We start from the raw sequence: 17,745 nt of genomic DNA on the forward strand, positions 1-17,745 counted from the left end.
ATGCAGTATTGACACTCGTAAAGTGATTATCCCTATGTATCGAAACCCGACCACCGCCTAAATCCCACCAATCACATTTAAAGACATATGTTACAGACCCACCCAGATATTTCAATCCGATAATATCACGTATGACACCATAATAGTCAATATCATCTGTTCCATGACTCCCCTCGACCAACACACCACAATTTTGAGTCTTTCTATTACGTTCACGGTCCAAAGTATGGAATCTATAACCTCGAACCGTGCATGCAATATATCGAAGTGCTCTATTTGAGGGACCACGGGCCAATGCATACAATTCAGAAGAAATTGATCCGGGATCACGAGCACGTTGTTCCAAAATCTATAAATTGAAATAGTATATATTTATTATTTCATTATCCAGAGTAAAAATTTCACAATATAACATATATATAATTTTAGTTCATACACGTTCTTCAAACCATCCGGGAAATTCTTCCTCGTGTCTTGCCTCTATATTTTCTACGCCTTCCGTCCTAAGTTTGTCCATGTGGTCACTGTTATAACATGTTGCAAAAGAAGTATATTTTGAGCACAACAATTCTAATTAATTTAAAGAAAACTATAATTATTCAAAGAAATGAAATGACATACCTAAGATAATCATCAATCTCTCGGCAGTTATTTAGCACATACCACCGAACTTTACCCAACTCTCCATCAATTAAATCGTAACCTGTTTTTGCACCCAAGGGTCGTACATTCTGGGAAAACACTGATAGCTCACGAGGAGGCGGAGTAGCAAGATCAGCATTTCGCTCTTGACGATTAAATCGTGTCTTAACACCACGAAGATATAGAGAGCAAAATGTTAACCATTCATCGTGTATATAGGCCTCTGCTATTGAATCAGCTTTGGCTTTATTCCCAACAGTGCGCTTCAATCGACCCAAATATCTTTCAACTGGATACATCCAACGGAACTGCACCGGTCCACCCAGAAGTACCTCTCGCGGTAAATGTATTGCTAAATGGACCATGACATCAAAAAATGATGGTGGAAAGATCTGCTCGAATTTACATAGTATAGTAGCAATGTCTTCTTCCAATTTCGACAACACATCTCGATTTACTACCCGAGCACACAAATCCTTGAAAAACATACATAGTTCAGATATGGCCACACGTACATTAGATGTAAGCTTCCCACGAATTCCCACAGGTAATAACTTCTGCAAAAATACGTGACAATCATGACTTTTCAATCCATTGATTTTCCAATCATCAGGACTCACGCATCTACCAATATTTGAAGCATAACCATCTGGCAACTTCACACCTTGCAACTATTTGCAGAAATCCATCCTTTCCTCCCTCGTCATCGTAAAACATGCATGCGGCATGATCACCCTGTTGCCTTCCACCCGCAAATGCAGATTATGTTTAATTCTCATTCTTTCAAGATCTTTCCTCGTCTTGATCGTGCCTTTCGTCTTTTTGTTAATACTCATCAATGTACCCAGTATATTATCACAAATATTCTTCTCTATGTGCATTACATCCAAACTATGTCGCAACTTGCATGACGACCTATACTGCAAGTCAAAAAAAATACTACGCTTTGTCCAATTCAATTCTTGTACGGCTCGTTTTCTCTTGTTCTTTCCCCGACCTTTGCCAAAATTGTTCGCTCTAACATGTTGCAGTTGTTCCACTATCTCTTCTCCAGACAACTCTTTTGGTGCAATCTTATCCTCTACTCTTCCATCAAACTTGGCACATTCTCTTCTCCATGCATGATTTGCTGGTAAATAACGTCGATGACCCATGAAATACAACTTCTGAGAAAATTTTAGCCACTCACTAGCAGTTTCTTTATTACACGTCGGACACGCTAACTTCCCTTTCGTACTCTAGCCGGAAAGATTCCCATACGCCGGAAAATCATTTATGGTCCACATTACCGCAGCATGCATCTGAAAAGATGTCGACTTAGATGCATCATAAGTTCTAACCCCTGTTTCCCATAACTCTTTCAGCTCTTCAATCAACGGCTGCATGAATACGTCAATATCATTCCCAGGTGATCTAGGGCCAGGGATGAGTAAAGTTAACAAAAAGTTTGGCGTCTTCATGCACCTCCATGGTGGAAGATTGTACGGAATCAATACCACGGGCCAAGTGCTATAACTTGTATTCATATTCCCAAAAGGGTTGAATCCATCGGTTGTGAGTCCCAGGCGCACGTTCCGAGCTTCTAACCCGAACTCTGGATACTGATTATCGAAAGACTGCCACGCAAGTGAATCAGCTGGATGCCTCATATACCCGTCATTCTTAACTCTTTTCTCCTCGTGCCACCTCATATCATGAGCTGTTTTCTTACACATATATAGTCTTTGCAACCTAGGTTTCAAGGGAAAATACCGCAACACCTTAACCGGGACGTTTTTCTTATCTTTCCACCTCGACTCTCCACATACAGGACATGCTTGTTTCTCCTCGTTCTCCTTCCAGAACAATACACAATCATTCTTGCATGCATGTATGGACTTGTACTCAAATCCTAATCCCTTTCTCAACTGCTTCGCTTCATAAAAGTTCTTAGGCAATGCAGACCCTTCGGGAAGAACCTCGTTAAATAAGTCCAATACCATGTTTATTGCTTTCGTCGACATCCCACACAATGATTTAATGTGAAGCAACTGCACAATAAACGACATTTTGGAATGTTTTGTACAACCTGGGTAAAGCTCGCGCTTTGCATCTTCCCACAGTGAAGGGAAATTATCACAATCAGTCCCTGATCCACCAGTTGAGGCATTGTCGTTAACCTCATCCATAAACATCCCAGCTCCAATGTCACCCAACATCTCCTCCATCTCATCATGCTCATAATCATCATCCATGTGCCGCAAATAATTGTGATGATCGACCAATACATCTGCTGACCCTTCATACGACTCACCATGCAGTACCCATCGCGTATACCCCAGATCCATACCGTTCACAAATATATGACGCTCTACTTCATCCAATCCTATCGCACACAAATTTTTACACCCTCGACATGGACACTTAATGTAACCACGACTATCAGCAGAAGCCCATGCAAAATCAATGAAAGTTCTTACTCCATATGCATAGGGTACGTAATCTTTTCCAAGTCTATCGTCCAGACGCATCCAATTTTTGTCCATTTCTAAAAACATCTATATATTAATAACACGTACATTGAAAATTCACATGCATCTCATGCTCCAATTCTCATTACTTTTTTGATAAGGTAGTTGGTCCTATCCCATTCGAGATTATATTCTCCATATTGCACAAATCTCGTCACTCTACTAATTTCTACGTTAGTAGAAATTTCGGTAGCACCTCCCCATAATTCTCCAAGTATACATGTTCAAATATCGGGATTGTGACCCTACGAACAGTATACCCGAAGAACAATAGAAGAAGACACCGAAACTTCATATTAAACGTGGAAAGTAGCGAGTAACAAAAATGTGCAATACAGATAATATAATCTCAAACTGTCCACACTGGACAATTCAGGAATCAGTGGACACATAAATGTACACTGATTCCCAAACGGGTCTAAAGGTATTTATGCAATGTCACACGCATCTAACAGTATAATCATACAACAATATCTCCATATTGTTAAACTAAAGAGGGATGGAAGATTATGTGACCCTACGTTTCGTGTCTTGTACACAACGAGGGAGAATGATCTTGAAGAAATGTTTAAAAATTGGTCTAATTACTTAACCGTCACAAACTGTCCGACCTCGACACTCCTCTCAAGGCCGAAGAGACTATGACAATCAAGCAATTAGACCAAAATTTACAGATTATAATTGTTATATATAATTTTAAAGGTTATTATATAATTTTAATTATTATCATTCCACAATTATAATCTTAATTGTTATACTTAATTGAGTGAGTTATTTACTTATATAGACAATAAGTATATAATTTTTATATAAGAATATATTTGATCCTTATTTCCTTTCTCTTTAGTTTATAATAAATAAATATATTTACATATTCAAACTCTACTTATTTAGTAGTTTCAAGACTTTTTTATTGAAGAGTATTTTAAAGGTTATATTATAATTATAATTATTATCATTCTTAAAATATAATTTAAATTGTTATACTTAAATTGTAAAAGAAGTATAATATTATTTTAAATATTATAATTCTTAAAGAGTTAGTTTTATTTGTTATTACTTAATTTTAAATATTATTATAAATATTTAATTATCATTCTTAAATTTCAATGGTTATACAATAATTTTAATTATTATAATTCTTAAAGAGTTACTTTTATTTGTTATTACTTAATTTGAAATATTATTATCACAATTTTTCAAATCCATATCACAAAAACACATTGTATAAATATCATAAAATTCAAATAAAGACAAGAAATAAAAATTTTTTCTTACCAAACTTAACTCTCTCTAACTCTCTAACTCAACTCTCTCTCTCTCTCTCTCTCTCTGTGTTGCGCGCACGGGAGAAGAAAAAATGATCCACTTTCTCCCGTGTGCGTACTGATTAAATTCTAAAATTATTAGTTTAAACGTTCGAACGTTTAAGTTGTACGTCCGAACGTTATTTGCTAAAATTATTAGTTTAAACGTTCGAACGTTTAAGTTGTACGTCCGAACGTTATAAGCTAAAATTTCCCCCGCTCATAGCTTTCGGACGTTTACAGTACACATTCGAATGTACCCTTCTTATTTATAACATAAAATCTAGCGGGAAAGTTCCCGCACTTTTCTCATATATGTTCGAATGTATCACAATTTTTCATTCGAACGTTTGTAAATTTACAGATAAACGTTCAAACATTTAACTTAAACGTCCGAACGTACATTTCATCAAAGTCTCTCCATATTTGAGCGGGAAATTTCCCGCACTAATTTACCCAACGTTCGAACGTTAACATATTTGGTGTTCGGATGTACATAATTTTCTGGTGATTTTCATAAAATAACGTTCGAACGTATAGTCTAAACGTCCGAACGTCTGAATAATCACACAGATACCTTAATCGAGCGGGAAATTTCTCGCTCTTATTTTAACGTTCAAACGTTAACTTGAAACGTTCGAACGTACGATTCCTACTATACTAACTTATTGCTTATTTGTAATAATGTAAATATATTCAAACGTCATTCACAAATAATAATTTAAATATTTAAAGTCCATATCACAACATATTCATAATAACTCACAATATATTCACAAAATAACATGCCACATGTATTAACATATTTTTAAAGTTGAGTAAGTAATAAACATGTATTAACAAAGCCTAATGAAAATATATTTCTAATAAGAAACACAATATTTCAAATTCATATCACAACATATTTACAAAAACTCACAAATTATTTACAAACTATACAAATAATAATCACAATATTTCAAGAGTAAGCATAAAATCACAACAATATATTGATAAAGTTTAGAAATATACCTAGCACTCACAATATCATCTTACAAATCAAAATCTTCCAACTTCCCAAAACAAGCAATCCTTCAAAAAAATACAACACTAACATATTAGAAATATTCTATAACAAATACACATTGTATAAATATCATAAAATTCAAATAAAGACAAGAAATAAAAAATTTTTCTTACCAAAACTCAACTCTCTCTAACTCTCTAACTCTCTAACTCAACTCTCTCTCACACTAACACCCTCTCTCTCTCTCTCTCTCTGTCTGTTGCGCGCACGGGAGAAGAAGAAATGATCCGCTTCCTCCCGTGCGCGTACTGATTAATACCGCAAATTATTAGTTTAAACGTTCGAACGTTTAAGTTGTACGTCCGAACGTTATTTGCTAAAATTATTCCCGCTCATAACGTTCGGACGTTTATAGTACACGTTCGAACGTACCCTTCTTATTTATAACATAAAATCTAGCGGAAAAGTTTCCGCACTTTCCTCATATATGTTCGAATGTATCACAATTTTTCGTTCGAACGTTCGTAAATTTACAGATAAACGTTCAAACATTTAACTTAAACGTCCGAACGTACATTTTATCAAATTGTTACCATATTTGAGTGGGAAATTTCCCGCACTAATTTAATTAACGTTCGAACGTTAACATATTTGGTGTTCGGATGTATATAATTTTCTGGTGATTTTCATCAAATAACGTTCGAATGTATAGTCTAAACGTCCGAACGTCAGAATAATCACACAGATACCTTAATCGAGCGTGAAATTTCCCGCTCTTATTTTAACATTCGAACGTTAACTTGAAACGTTCGAACGTACGATTCCTACTATACTAACTTATAATATAATATATATACTACATTTTATATATATATTTATAACTATATAATATATTGTATAGTATGATAGCATAATATTTTAAATGAGAACATAAATGTATATAATATATAAATTATACCATATATATAAATCAATAATATATATTAAATTGTTACTTATTAAATTCTTTATTATATACTAACTTATAATATAATATGTATACTATATTTTATATATCTATAACTATATACTACATTGTATAGTATGATAGCATAATACTTTCAATGAGAACATAGATGTATATAATATATAAATTATGCCATATATATAAATCAATAATATATATTAAATTGTTACTTATTAAATTCCATATATATAAATCAATAATATATATTAAATTGTTACTTATTAAATTCTTTATTATATACTAACTTATAATATAATATGTATACTATATTTTATATATCTATAACTATATACTACATTGTATAGTATGATAGCATAATATTTTCAATGAGAACATAGATGTATATAATATATAAATTATACCATATATATAAATCAATAATATATATTAAATTGTTACTTATTAAATTCTTTATTATATACTAACTTATAATATAATATGTATACTATATTTTATATATCTATAACTATATACTACATTGTATAGTATGATAGCATAATACTTTCAATGAGAACATAAATGTATATAATATATAAATTATACCATATTTATAAATCAATAATATATATTAAATTGTTACTTATTAAATTCTTTATTATATACTAACTTATAATATAATATGTATACTATATTTTATATATCTATAACTATATACTACATTGTATATTATGATAGCATAATACTTTCAATGAGAACATAAATGTATATAATATATAAATTATACCATATATATGAATCAATAATATATATTAAATTGTTACTTATTAAATTCTTTATTATATACTAACTTATAATATAATATGTATACTATATTTTATATATCTATAACTATATACTACATTGTATAGTATGATAGCATAATACTTTAAATGAGAACATAAATGTATATAATATATAAATTATACCATATATATAAATCAATAATATATATTAAATTGTTACTTATTAAATTCTTTATTATATACTAACTTATAATATAATATATATACTACATTTTATATATCTATCTATAACTATATACTACATTGTATAGTATGATAGCATAATATTTTAAATGAGAACATAGATGTATATAATATATAAATTATACCATATATATGAATCAATAATATATATTAAATTGTTACTTATTAAATTCTTTATTATATACTAACTTATAATATAATATATATACTACATTTTATATATCTATCTATAACTATATACTACATTGTATAGTATGATAGCATAATATTTTAAATGAGAACATAGATGTATATAATATATAAATTATACCATATATATAAATCAATAATATATATTAAATTGTTACTTATTAAATTCTTTATTATATACTAACTTATAATATAATATTTATACTACATTTTATATATCTATTTATAACTATATACTACTTATTAAATCATCAATAAACACCATAAGCTCATAAACTATTCACAAAATTCACAAACAATAATCACAATTATTTCAAGAGTAAGCATAAAATCACAACAATATGTATAAACATATTGCTAAATTTTAGAAATATAATAAGCACTCACAAAAAAACCAATAATCTAATTGTCAATAATATTATATAACATCCTAATATATAACATAAATATTTATAATATAATATTAAATTGAAAAACGTTCGAACGTAATAATAAGTACGTTCGAACGTTCTGTGTATATAAGGCCAAAACCGAACGTCGAAACGACATTTCCAATACGTATCATCGTCGTTTCCTAGCACGCCGCCACGCCTCCTTCACCGCCGCCGTCAACTCCGCCACAATCGTCACTGAAGGTAGGCATTCATCTTTTATTCAAGTAACATGTATTTTATTGAGATTTGGATTGAGTTTTGTTTAAAACTGGATAAGTGGTTGCCGAATCTTCAACTTCATTTTCCGGCCACCACGACTAGTCATTGGCCGAATAGTCACCGTAGAAATGTTTCTTGAAGTGTATACTTCATTTGCACGGTGACATTTCGATATTTAGAACCGTGTAGAGAAATTTTTGAGATTTCAATAATGGCTGAGTCGACTCAGCCATTCTGCATCGAAACGTTCGAACATTTCACCAAGACGTTCGAACGTACGACGTTTAAATTACAGAGCCGTTACGGCTTCCACGTTCGAACGTTTAATTATAACATCCGAACGTAATGATTTTCTACATTATTCATGCTTCGACGTTCGAACGTTCATATTTATGTTCACACGTAAAACAAATACGTTCGAACGTATTTGTTTTAACGTCCGAACGTACGTCAGCCAATATTTATTTACTGCTTATGTTCGAACGTACATTGTTACATTCGAACGTATTTGTTTTACGTTCGAATGTAAATATATTGATATTATTTTACGTGCGAACGTATAAATAAACATCCAAACGTTTTATCTTTAACGTTCGAACGTTAAAGATAAAACGTTCAAACGTTACAGCAGAGCATCTTAAAATTAGTACAAAAAAATGCATTATTGTAAATAATTTTTTTTTCCTTTTATATTTTCAGGATATGGCTCTTCCACTGCATACTAGGAAACGAGGGAGGGAAGGAGCCACGTCGGACACTGCCCGTATCGGAGCTCGTACTGTTATGGTAAAGCGAGATGTCTTAATTAATGAGTTCGACGAACTCTATTGGCAGCAGACGAACCTGAGAAATGTTTTCCTCAGTAGAGGCTGGGGAAATATCTGCACATTGAGGGGGAATGTATACCCTTCAATGGTTCAAGAATTCTATATGGGGATGTGTGACATGCCTCAGGATGCATCCTCTCACACCGTGACTGTACACGGTGTTTCCATTGAGGTATCAGCAGATGTCATCGGCGAGCACCTTGGGATTCGTCGAGGAGTGGAGACATTTGCACACTCGACACCCCGTGAGGATGTAGGCACTTCTACATCATCTACTGGTCGGGGATGTGAGCCAGCATCAGCCAGAGATGCATGCCAGTCAGAGGCTGAGGATACTGGCGTCGAGGCTCGGGATGATGACCGAGACGAGGATTTCTACATCCTCACCGGGAGGGATCGCATGCAGATCGAGCGGAAGAACACCTTCAACCAGAACCATCTGCTGCATTTCTTCCGCATGTTGCACCTTATTGTTGCAACAAATGTCGATCATGTGGCTCATAAAACCACATTTAGTCGGCTTCGGGCACAATTTTTGATACGAGTGGCACGTGGAGATCCTATAGATTTGCCATTGCACATCTTTCAGAGGATCCGTTACGAGGCGAGCATCATCTCCACGGATAATCTCCCAAATGGTGTCCTCATCAGCCGACTATTACTTGCACGGGGAGTGCCGACCCAGCCAGAGGAGCGGGTCAAAGATCAGATGAGCCCCCTCGACATGACCACGCATCGACGTAGCATTGGACAGGCGAGGGGACGTCAGCCACCCCCTGTAGAGGATCTAGTTCCTCCGACGCAGCCTGAACCAGGTCATGTCAGGAGTAGTAGTCAGCATACGCCGAGTACATCTGCAGGAGATGTGCGGCCTGCTTGGGTTGATGCGGTCATCTCACAGATGACTGCGCATATCGATCATAAGATCGATCGATCGCTCGAGGTTATATCGGCGTCTGTTGCCGAACTCACCCATCGTGTAACTATCCTTAACGACAAGGTTGATACCTTGACTGAGGAGGTACGGAGTTCGACTTTTGCGGATAACGTTATCATCTGACTGTTAATATCAAATTTTGTATTTTATTTTTAATATTTGTAATGAAAAATATTATTGAATATTTCTATCGTTTTTTAATTTCAATTTTTAATCTTCTTTGATGTTATATTTTTCAACTTTAATACTAAATCACTGCATTTCAAATATATATAAATCAATAATATATATTTATATATTACAAAGTGTGTATATATAAATATATACAATTCAATTTTTTAGACTTGTTCACAAATTATGCACAATAAAAACTACATAATTTTTAAATTAAAGTCATTTAATTTAAATTTACAATGAACGTTCGAATGTTATTACTTAACGTTCGAACATTGGTACAAACATTTTACGTTCGAACGTAAAATTAATAACATTCGAACGGTTGCGCCAAAACATTTTACGTTCAAATGTAAACAGACATAATGTTCGAACGTATATGTAACGTTCGAACGCATATTTCTCATACGTTGGAACGTAAAAAAATCTCATTCTATCTTTAGTGACGGTTTCCAGAAACTGTCACAGAAAATACCTTTTAGTGACGGTCTAGGGACTGTCACAATTTCCTAACCGTCACTAAAAAGCAATTGTGTTGTAGTGAATTCTACATATAACTGTGAAGTGCATAAATGCCTCATAATCGCTTTGAAAAAGAGTGAGATCCACTGCTAAAAAATTAATTTTTTTACATGAATCTCATATTTTATTTATTTTTTTAAAAGTAATTACGCGGCAGTTTCATAATTTACAGTTGTAAATATATTTTCATTTTGTGAAAAATTAAAAATATATAGTAAGTTTTATCTATAATTAATTTAAGATAGATTAAAGTAATTTTAACACCTAAGAGACATCCTGATCAAGGTGATCTCAAAAGAGATTAGCGTACAAACGGAGCTTCGAATTCTTATATTTATTAGATTTGTTTTACTTATTTGTTCGATATCTCTTAAATAGATTTATTTATTCTCAACGACATTTTTTTTTTAATGCTCCCAACAATATCACCAACCACCATAAAAACTTTTTTATTTTCTCAATTAATATGCTAGCTAGGGCAAGATCCCTTCTACGAAACACCGAACGGTCCAGTTTTCATACCATGTCATTGTTCATGAAGAAGTGCGGCTGCCAAAAATGATTTCAAAATTTATAAAGTTACATGTTTTTATACAATATATTAAGGGTCTATTAGGATATAGAAATGATTTCATCTTATCTTATTTTATCATTATAATTTTTTTAAATTCTTACATAAAATATAATAAATCACTCAAATTTTTCAAATTTTAAGACAATAATAAAATTTTAATAATATTTTATTTGACTTTAAACTTTCATCTAAAATGGTTGTCCAAAGGAACAAATCTAGGGACATGATACCCGTTAATTGGCTTTTTTCGAGGGTGAAAATTAAATTTGCAATTCTTTTTTTTTTTTTTTTTTTTTCCCCTTTTTTTAGGAACTAATATTGATTCTATGATCCGATCTGTACAAGAAAACATCAACCTCATATTAGTCAAATAACAACAAATTTCTGACTCGCTCCATCCCATTACAGAGATAAGTCAGGCAAAAGAAGAAATTGACTCAGAAGTCAAGAGGCTGCACAAGCCACGTGGTGTCAAAATTGAGTAGAACCAGTACCAGATCATGTAATGCTGTTCACATCATGAGTAGCAAGATAAGCAGCAATTCAACCCAACCAGCTACCCTTCATAGTTGACTCCAAGCCACAACAACCCAATTGGGTCCGACAGCAACAGCAGAAGAAAAACAAGATCTTTCACAACAAGCTCGTACGATTTCTTAAGAGCATATATATCGATCTAAACACATCTAATCAATCTCTTTCACTAAGATTATATATAATGAAGGAGATGATGAATAGGAAAACACAAAGCTAGTTAGGTCGTATGCTCGTGCCTCTATAAAGGGTTCGTGTTGCTCTTATCCGATTGTATATATTACTACTTGCCTGCAGCATTTTACCTCACATTGCCTTTCTTTTCTTTTCTTCTACCTACTTCTTCTGCATTATTTGTTCTGATCTTCTAATTGGTCGTTTATTTGCACCCCGGAGAAGAGATGAAAAAAGGGGTGGTCCTGTTTTTTTCTTTTAGTTGTCTCGTCCATTCAACTACTTCAAGTACATGGGGAGCCGCAAGTACCTTGCTATTTCATTTTCGGAGACTCGTTGGCGGATGATGGCAATAATAACTTGCTCCCAACACTGGCTAAAGCAAATTACGAGCCATATGGTGTTGACTTTCCTGAAGGACCAACTGGAAGGTTCTGCAATGGCAGGACCATCGTTGATATCCTAGGTTTTGCCCTTTTCTCTCTTGCAGCTCTATCATGGTTTTAGTTAATCTTAGATCCCGGGCGTGGCTTCTGCAATGACAGAACTCCTTATTTCTTTCTGTTTTACTTCGTTTGTTTGTTTGTACCCACTTCGTTTAAAGTTAATTTTGTGGCTCTAAATCTATGATAAATGTACTCCAAGATCCTTCTAGGGTAATATTATAAGGCTGAGGATATAAATGTACTCCAAGAAGTTCTAGATCGATCAATTATATTCTTAGTTTATTTATGGGTTTATTTATGAACATAACTTATATTACGGATGTAACTGTAAATTATTCCCTCACACAGCTGAAATGATGGGCTTCGACGACTATATTCCGCCCTTTGCAACTGCTAATGGCACAGAGATACTCAAAGGTGTGAATTATGCATCCGGCGGGGCAGGAATTCTCAATGAAACTGGGCAGACCTTGGTAGTTACTCAATTATATTTTTGTCTTGCACTGTTATTTCGTTACATTCCGTTCTTTATATCCCCTCTCTGCCCGTCCTCTACGTTGACTTACAAGTAGAATGACTCGGACGAATGTGACAAAAATTTCTCAACCAGGGTGCTCGCATCTGCATGGACGAGCAGTTGAATAATCACCAAGTTACAGTCTCAAGCATTGTCAGCATGCTAGGAAGCAGTCAGTCAGCATCCGAGTACCTAAACAAGTGTTTCTATTCAGTTGGAATGGGAGGTAATGATTACCTTAACAACTATTTCCAGCCCGACTATTACCCGTCAAGCCTCCTGTATACTCCAGAGCAATTTGCTGAAGTTCTCATTGAACAATTTTCTCAGCAGATAGAGGTCAGTAGTGCTGCTGCAAAATCTTTCTTTATTTCATTCTTTCCTTTTGAATTACTTCCCTTTTTGTGATTATCCCTGATCATCCGATTCTCTCGCTCCCCCATTAATTATGTTCTAGACTTTGTACAATTATGGAGCGAGGAAGATTGCATTGTTTGGAGTAGGAATGCTAGGATGCACTCCGAATGCAATTTCTGTATACGGTACAAATGGCTCGACATGTGTAGAGTTTCTGAACTACGAGTCCAGCTTCTTCAACGTTGAGCTTAAATCTCTTGTCGATGATCTGAATACCGAGAAGCCTGATGCAACTTTTGTATACGTGGATGTGGTGAAGTTAGCCGAGGATGTTATGGCTGCGGGTAGATTTCCTTGGACTTTCTTGCTCTGTCAAAATGGCTTAATTTCTACTGATCTTAGTAATGTTCTATATATAATTTTGATGTTTTTGCATTTCAGCTTTCAATGTTACAACTGTTGGGTGCTGTGAAGTAGAGGAATTAACTGGACTGTGCATTCCTAACCAAACTCCATGCCAGAATAGGTCGGAATATGCGTTCTGGGACTCTTTCCATCCTACTGAAGCAGCTAACCTAATTTCTGCAATAGGAGCATACAGTGTTATCTTCCCATCTGAGTTTTACCCAAGAGATCAAAGTCTTGTGGCTGAGCTTTAATCACGGGTCTGTATGATTGGTCTAAATCTTTTGTGTTGGTAATATTTTATTTTAGACTTTTTCTTTATTTTATGACCACAACAATACATAGGCGCTAGAACCAAGGTCGTGTCTAGTAATTGTCCTTGAATCTGAGCACTATCTATGGAAATAAATAAATAAATCATTGTTCTTGAGATTGTTGTGGTTACTTTGGGTGTTTTGCAAATATTCCTACTTTTTCGAATTGCTGCACATTAGTCTGGAAAATCGCAGATAGTTTGCAAATTACTCATTTTATATATATAGTAACTCTGACTTCGATTAAATGGATTCGAGAAATGATACTTGAATTCCAGTGTCAGCGCACAAATATCGTATAATTATTTTTAAAAAAATAAATAAATATAAAATTTATATAAAAATAAATTAATTTTTTAATAATAAATTTCACTCTTTTTAAATATATATATATATATATATATATATATATTTAGCATCACTTATTTGGACAATAACTATCTCATGCACTTTATCCTATTGTTTGAAATTCTGTGGTTGTGCAATTTTCATATTACTTATTATCCAATAAGATATTGTGGCCTCATTGCACATTATGTCAAGGTTGGTCAGATCTTGTTCATATCTAGGTATCACCAAACAGAAATATTATGTGTAATCACTTTTATATATATTTTTATGTATTTTACTAATGTGATTTATTTTTTCTTTTTTATATACACGTGGCATATGTCTATTAATATAATTGATGAAAATCTTAAAAAATGTGCTTATTAAAAAATTGGTTATTTTTCTAATTGACCCAAATGAATTTCTAAACCTATTATTAAAAGGGACCTACACTCCCAGGCACACATTCTCCACAACCTTCCAAGTGGGGGTTGAAACGGAGTTCCTTTGAATTCCAATTTCCAAATGAAAGGCACCTCCAACTTTGTTTATTTTCACAATTTTTTTCAACTCATCTCAAATAATTATTATAAATTTTTTAAATTTTCACACAAAATAAAATAAACAATTCAATTTTTTCAAATCTCAAAATAAAAATAATATTAAAAAAATATATTCTAATAATATTTTATTCAACTTTTAACTTGAATCTCATCTTATATGCAAAAACAAACAATGCCAAAACACAAAACACAATTTCCCGCTAAAAATTTACCCCTAAAACCCAAAAAGCCATCTCAAATATCTCCTTTAGAAATTCACATTAGACAAACTACGTACTTCTAACAAGTGGTTTGGGTTCGGATGGGTTCTCTATAGCATTCTAATTCCATGATTGTTGGGAGGATATCATGAACGTTTTTAGCTCTTTTGGGAAGTTTGAAAAAAACCTTAATAAGACTTTTATTGCTCTTTGTAACAGCAGGCTCCTCATGGTTAAAAACGAAGTCATTTTTAAAAAAATATTTGGGGAACTGGTATGCTAATTATAAAATTGAGATTAAGGGAGTTAGAATCTATGTAGGAGAGGTGAGAATTCCTTCCTGTGATCATGTGAATTCCACCATCAACTGCCTTTGGATCAGCACACCAATATCTCTGGCCGATTTCAGACTATATAATTGGTTGATCTGGACCTGAAAATGGTCTACATCGTTCCTAGTCCAACTCACTGGTCCATTGCTAAGCCACTCGAATGGAAGGCAGTGAACTGATCGGGTGTATCTTATATGGATGATTTTAAATCAGAGAATAGAAAGAAATAATAATAATAATAATAATAATAATAATAATAATAATAATAATACAACAACAAAAATATAATGGAATCGAATGCTTTATAATAAAATTATTTTATTCTCCTGTTTTTGTATTTTGGCTTTCTATCGAGGATGATATATATACCTTCAATTTTTTTCCCAAACTCTTTTTACACGCTACTCTATTTTAAAATGAGTAAATATAGATAGAAACTACTATTGGAAGCAACCATTTTACACACATGATGTAGCATCAGCTAGACCACACATCTCTCAAGTCTAAAATAAAAAAGTAGAGAACTAAAAAACAGTCATGTAGTGAGTACAAAGTGTACACTGCTACAGTGGTTTCTCTTTAGCATTACTCTTTTAAAATTAGTACAATTATATAAATATTAGATCAAATATAAAGTGACAATAACATTGATGGGTTATAAAATAGTTATATGGGTTCGTTATTATTGTGAAGGAAAATGCTAAGGATCCCGTTGGGAGCTCCCGCTCCTTTATTTTTTAGTTTTTTTTTTTACTTAGTGATTAAGAAAGTGTTGTTTAATAATATTGTAAATTTTTTTCTTTTTTAAAAAATGTTTAAAAGTGTAAAAAAAATGATGTGAAGAAAAAACTTAATATGGACTAGCAGTGGGTGTAGACCCACCCTATTGTGAAAGAAAACTTGAGAATGATTAAATCCCAAAAAAGGAAAAAAAAAAAAAAAACGATTGGAATCATTAAGGCTGTGTAATATATAGCATCTCCCAACGTTTGGAAATTAGAACAAGAAGGTTACACTTCTCATTTGCTTTTACAGTTGAGATAAAAATTAAAAATTAAGTAATGCTACATACAGTCGTAGAATGTGCAAACGTCGTGCAGTCGTTTTAAAAAAGAATGGGGTCCACTATTAAAAAATTAATTTCTTTTCATGTGGTCCCATATTTATTCACTTTTTTCAAAGCGACTGCACGACGCTTGCACGCTCACGACTGCAAATATTATTTCTCTTAAAAATTAAATAAAATATTGTTAGAATATATTTTTTTAATATTATTATTATTGTAGGATTTGAAAAAGTTGAATTGTTTATTTGATTTTGTGTGAGAATTTGAAAAAGTTGTAATGATTAGTAGAGATAATATGAGATGAGATGTGTTGTGAAAACAAATGAGGTAATTCTTTAGTGTAGGAACAAGATCATGAGAAAAGGATCGCCCATATCCTTGATCCACGTAAAAAAAAACTAAACCAATTTTGTCATGCCAAGGTACATGAACAGACTTGTAATGTTGAATATCCTCATAGGCACTCCCAACCGAAAATATATCATCACATGGTAGGGATGACATACAATCTATTGATCGATGAGCCATCAATAATCATATCGACCTTGGTATTCACACACCTAACACAAATCCCGCAATTAATTAACACCTTCTCGATTGAGTCATGCAACAAGCTGTCGATACGACTGGTAGATTTGATGAAAATTCCACAAATTCCGGATGGTGTGATCTCTGTGAATGTTTCTATAGCTAATACAAACTACAAGCACGGTGAAGAATTTGATGAAAATACGACTGGTAGATTTGGTAAAAGTAATGCCGGTAAGGTGTTTGGTAGAATGTGACATTTCGGTTAAGGTGTGAGACCAAACATTGTAAAGCAAATTTATGTAACCATGCAAGAGTTCATCATATTCATGTTAAGACAAAACCAAACTAGCGATAAAAAAATATGTTGTTGGTACGTACGTCGACATAGAGTAGTTGATCTTGGTGAATGCGTAAACGTTGAGAAAAGATATCCAATATCTCTAATGGCAAACTTAGGAGTATTAATATGACTGTCTACAATACCACTACTTTGCAACATCGCAACCTCGATCAGTTTGTTGTCACATTCACATATTGGATACACTTCCATGGAAAACTAAAGCAGCAGCAGTACTTATAACCATGGTCCCTCGAGCTAGCATATAATTAACTGCTTAGAAATAGTAAGAAAATATGTGTCAAGATGAATATTTCAGATGATTTC

The 17,745-nt window shown here is 33.2% G+C and overlaps 2 protein-coding genes across 2 annotated transcripts in view; one reads left to right on the forward strand and one right to left on the reverse strand.

The window, feature by feature from the left end:
• Window positions 1–12,251: 12,251 nt before the first annotated feature.
• On the forward strand, window positions 12,252–14,331 carry LOC121267660 (GDSL esterase/lipase At1g29670-like; the record flags this gene model as incomplete). The annotated part of the gene is made up of 5 exons (XM_041171637.1): window positions 12,252–12,486; window positions 12,815–12,939; window positions 13,077–13,322; window positions 13,441–13,684; window positions 13,782–14,331. Coding segments are annotated over 5 exons (1,068 nt in total), but the record flags the coding sequence as incomplete, so codon positions are not given.
• Window positions 14,332–17,607: 3,276 nt separating this feature from the next.
• LOC121267658 (agamous-like MADS-box protein MADS1) overlaps window positions 17,608–17,745 on the reverse strand; it is a 74,648-nt gene continuing 74,510 nt past the window's right edge. Inside the window, exon 10 of the mRNA XM_041171634.1 lies at window positions 17,608–17,691. Within this exon, the coding sequence (XP_041027568.1) occupies window positions 17,609–17,691 (83 nt within the window). The 3' untranslated portion in view covers window position 17,608. The remainder of the gene's footprint in view (window positions 17,692–17,745) is intronic.

Source organism: Juglans microcarpa x Juglans regia, chromosome 5S (assembly GCF_004785595.1).
Source record: "Juglans microcarpa x Juglans regia isolate MS1-56 chromosome 5S, Jm3101_v1.0, whole genome shotgun sequence".
NCBI lineage: Eukaryota > Viridiplantae > Streptophyta > Magnoliopsida > Fagales > Juglandaceae > Juglans > Juglans microcarpa x Juglans regia.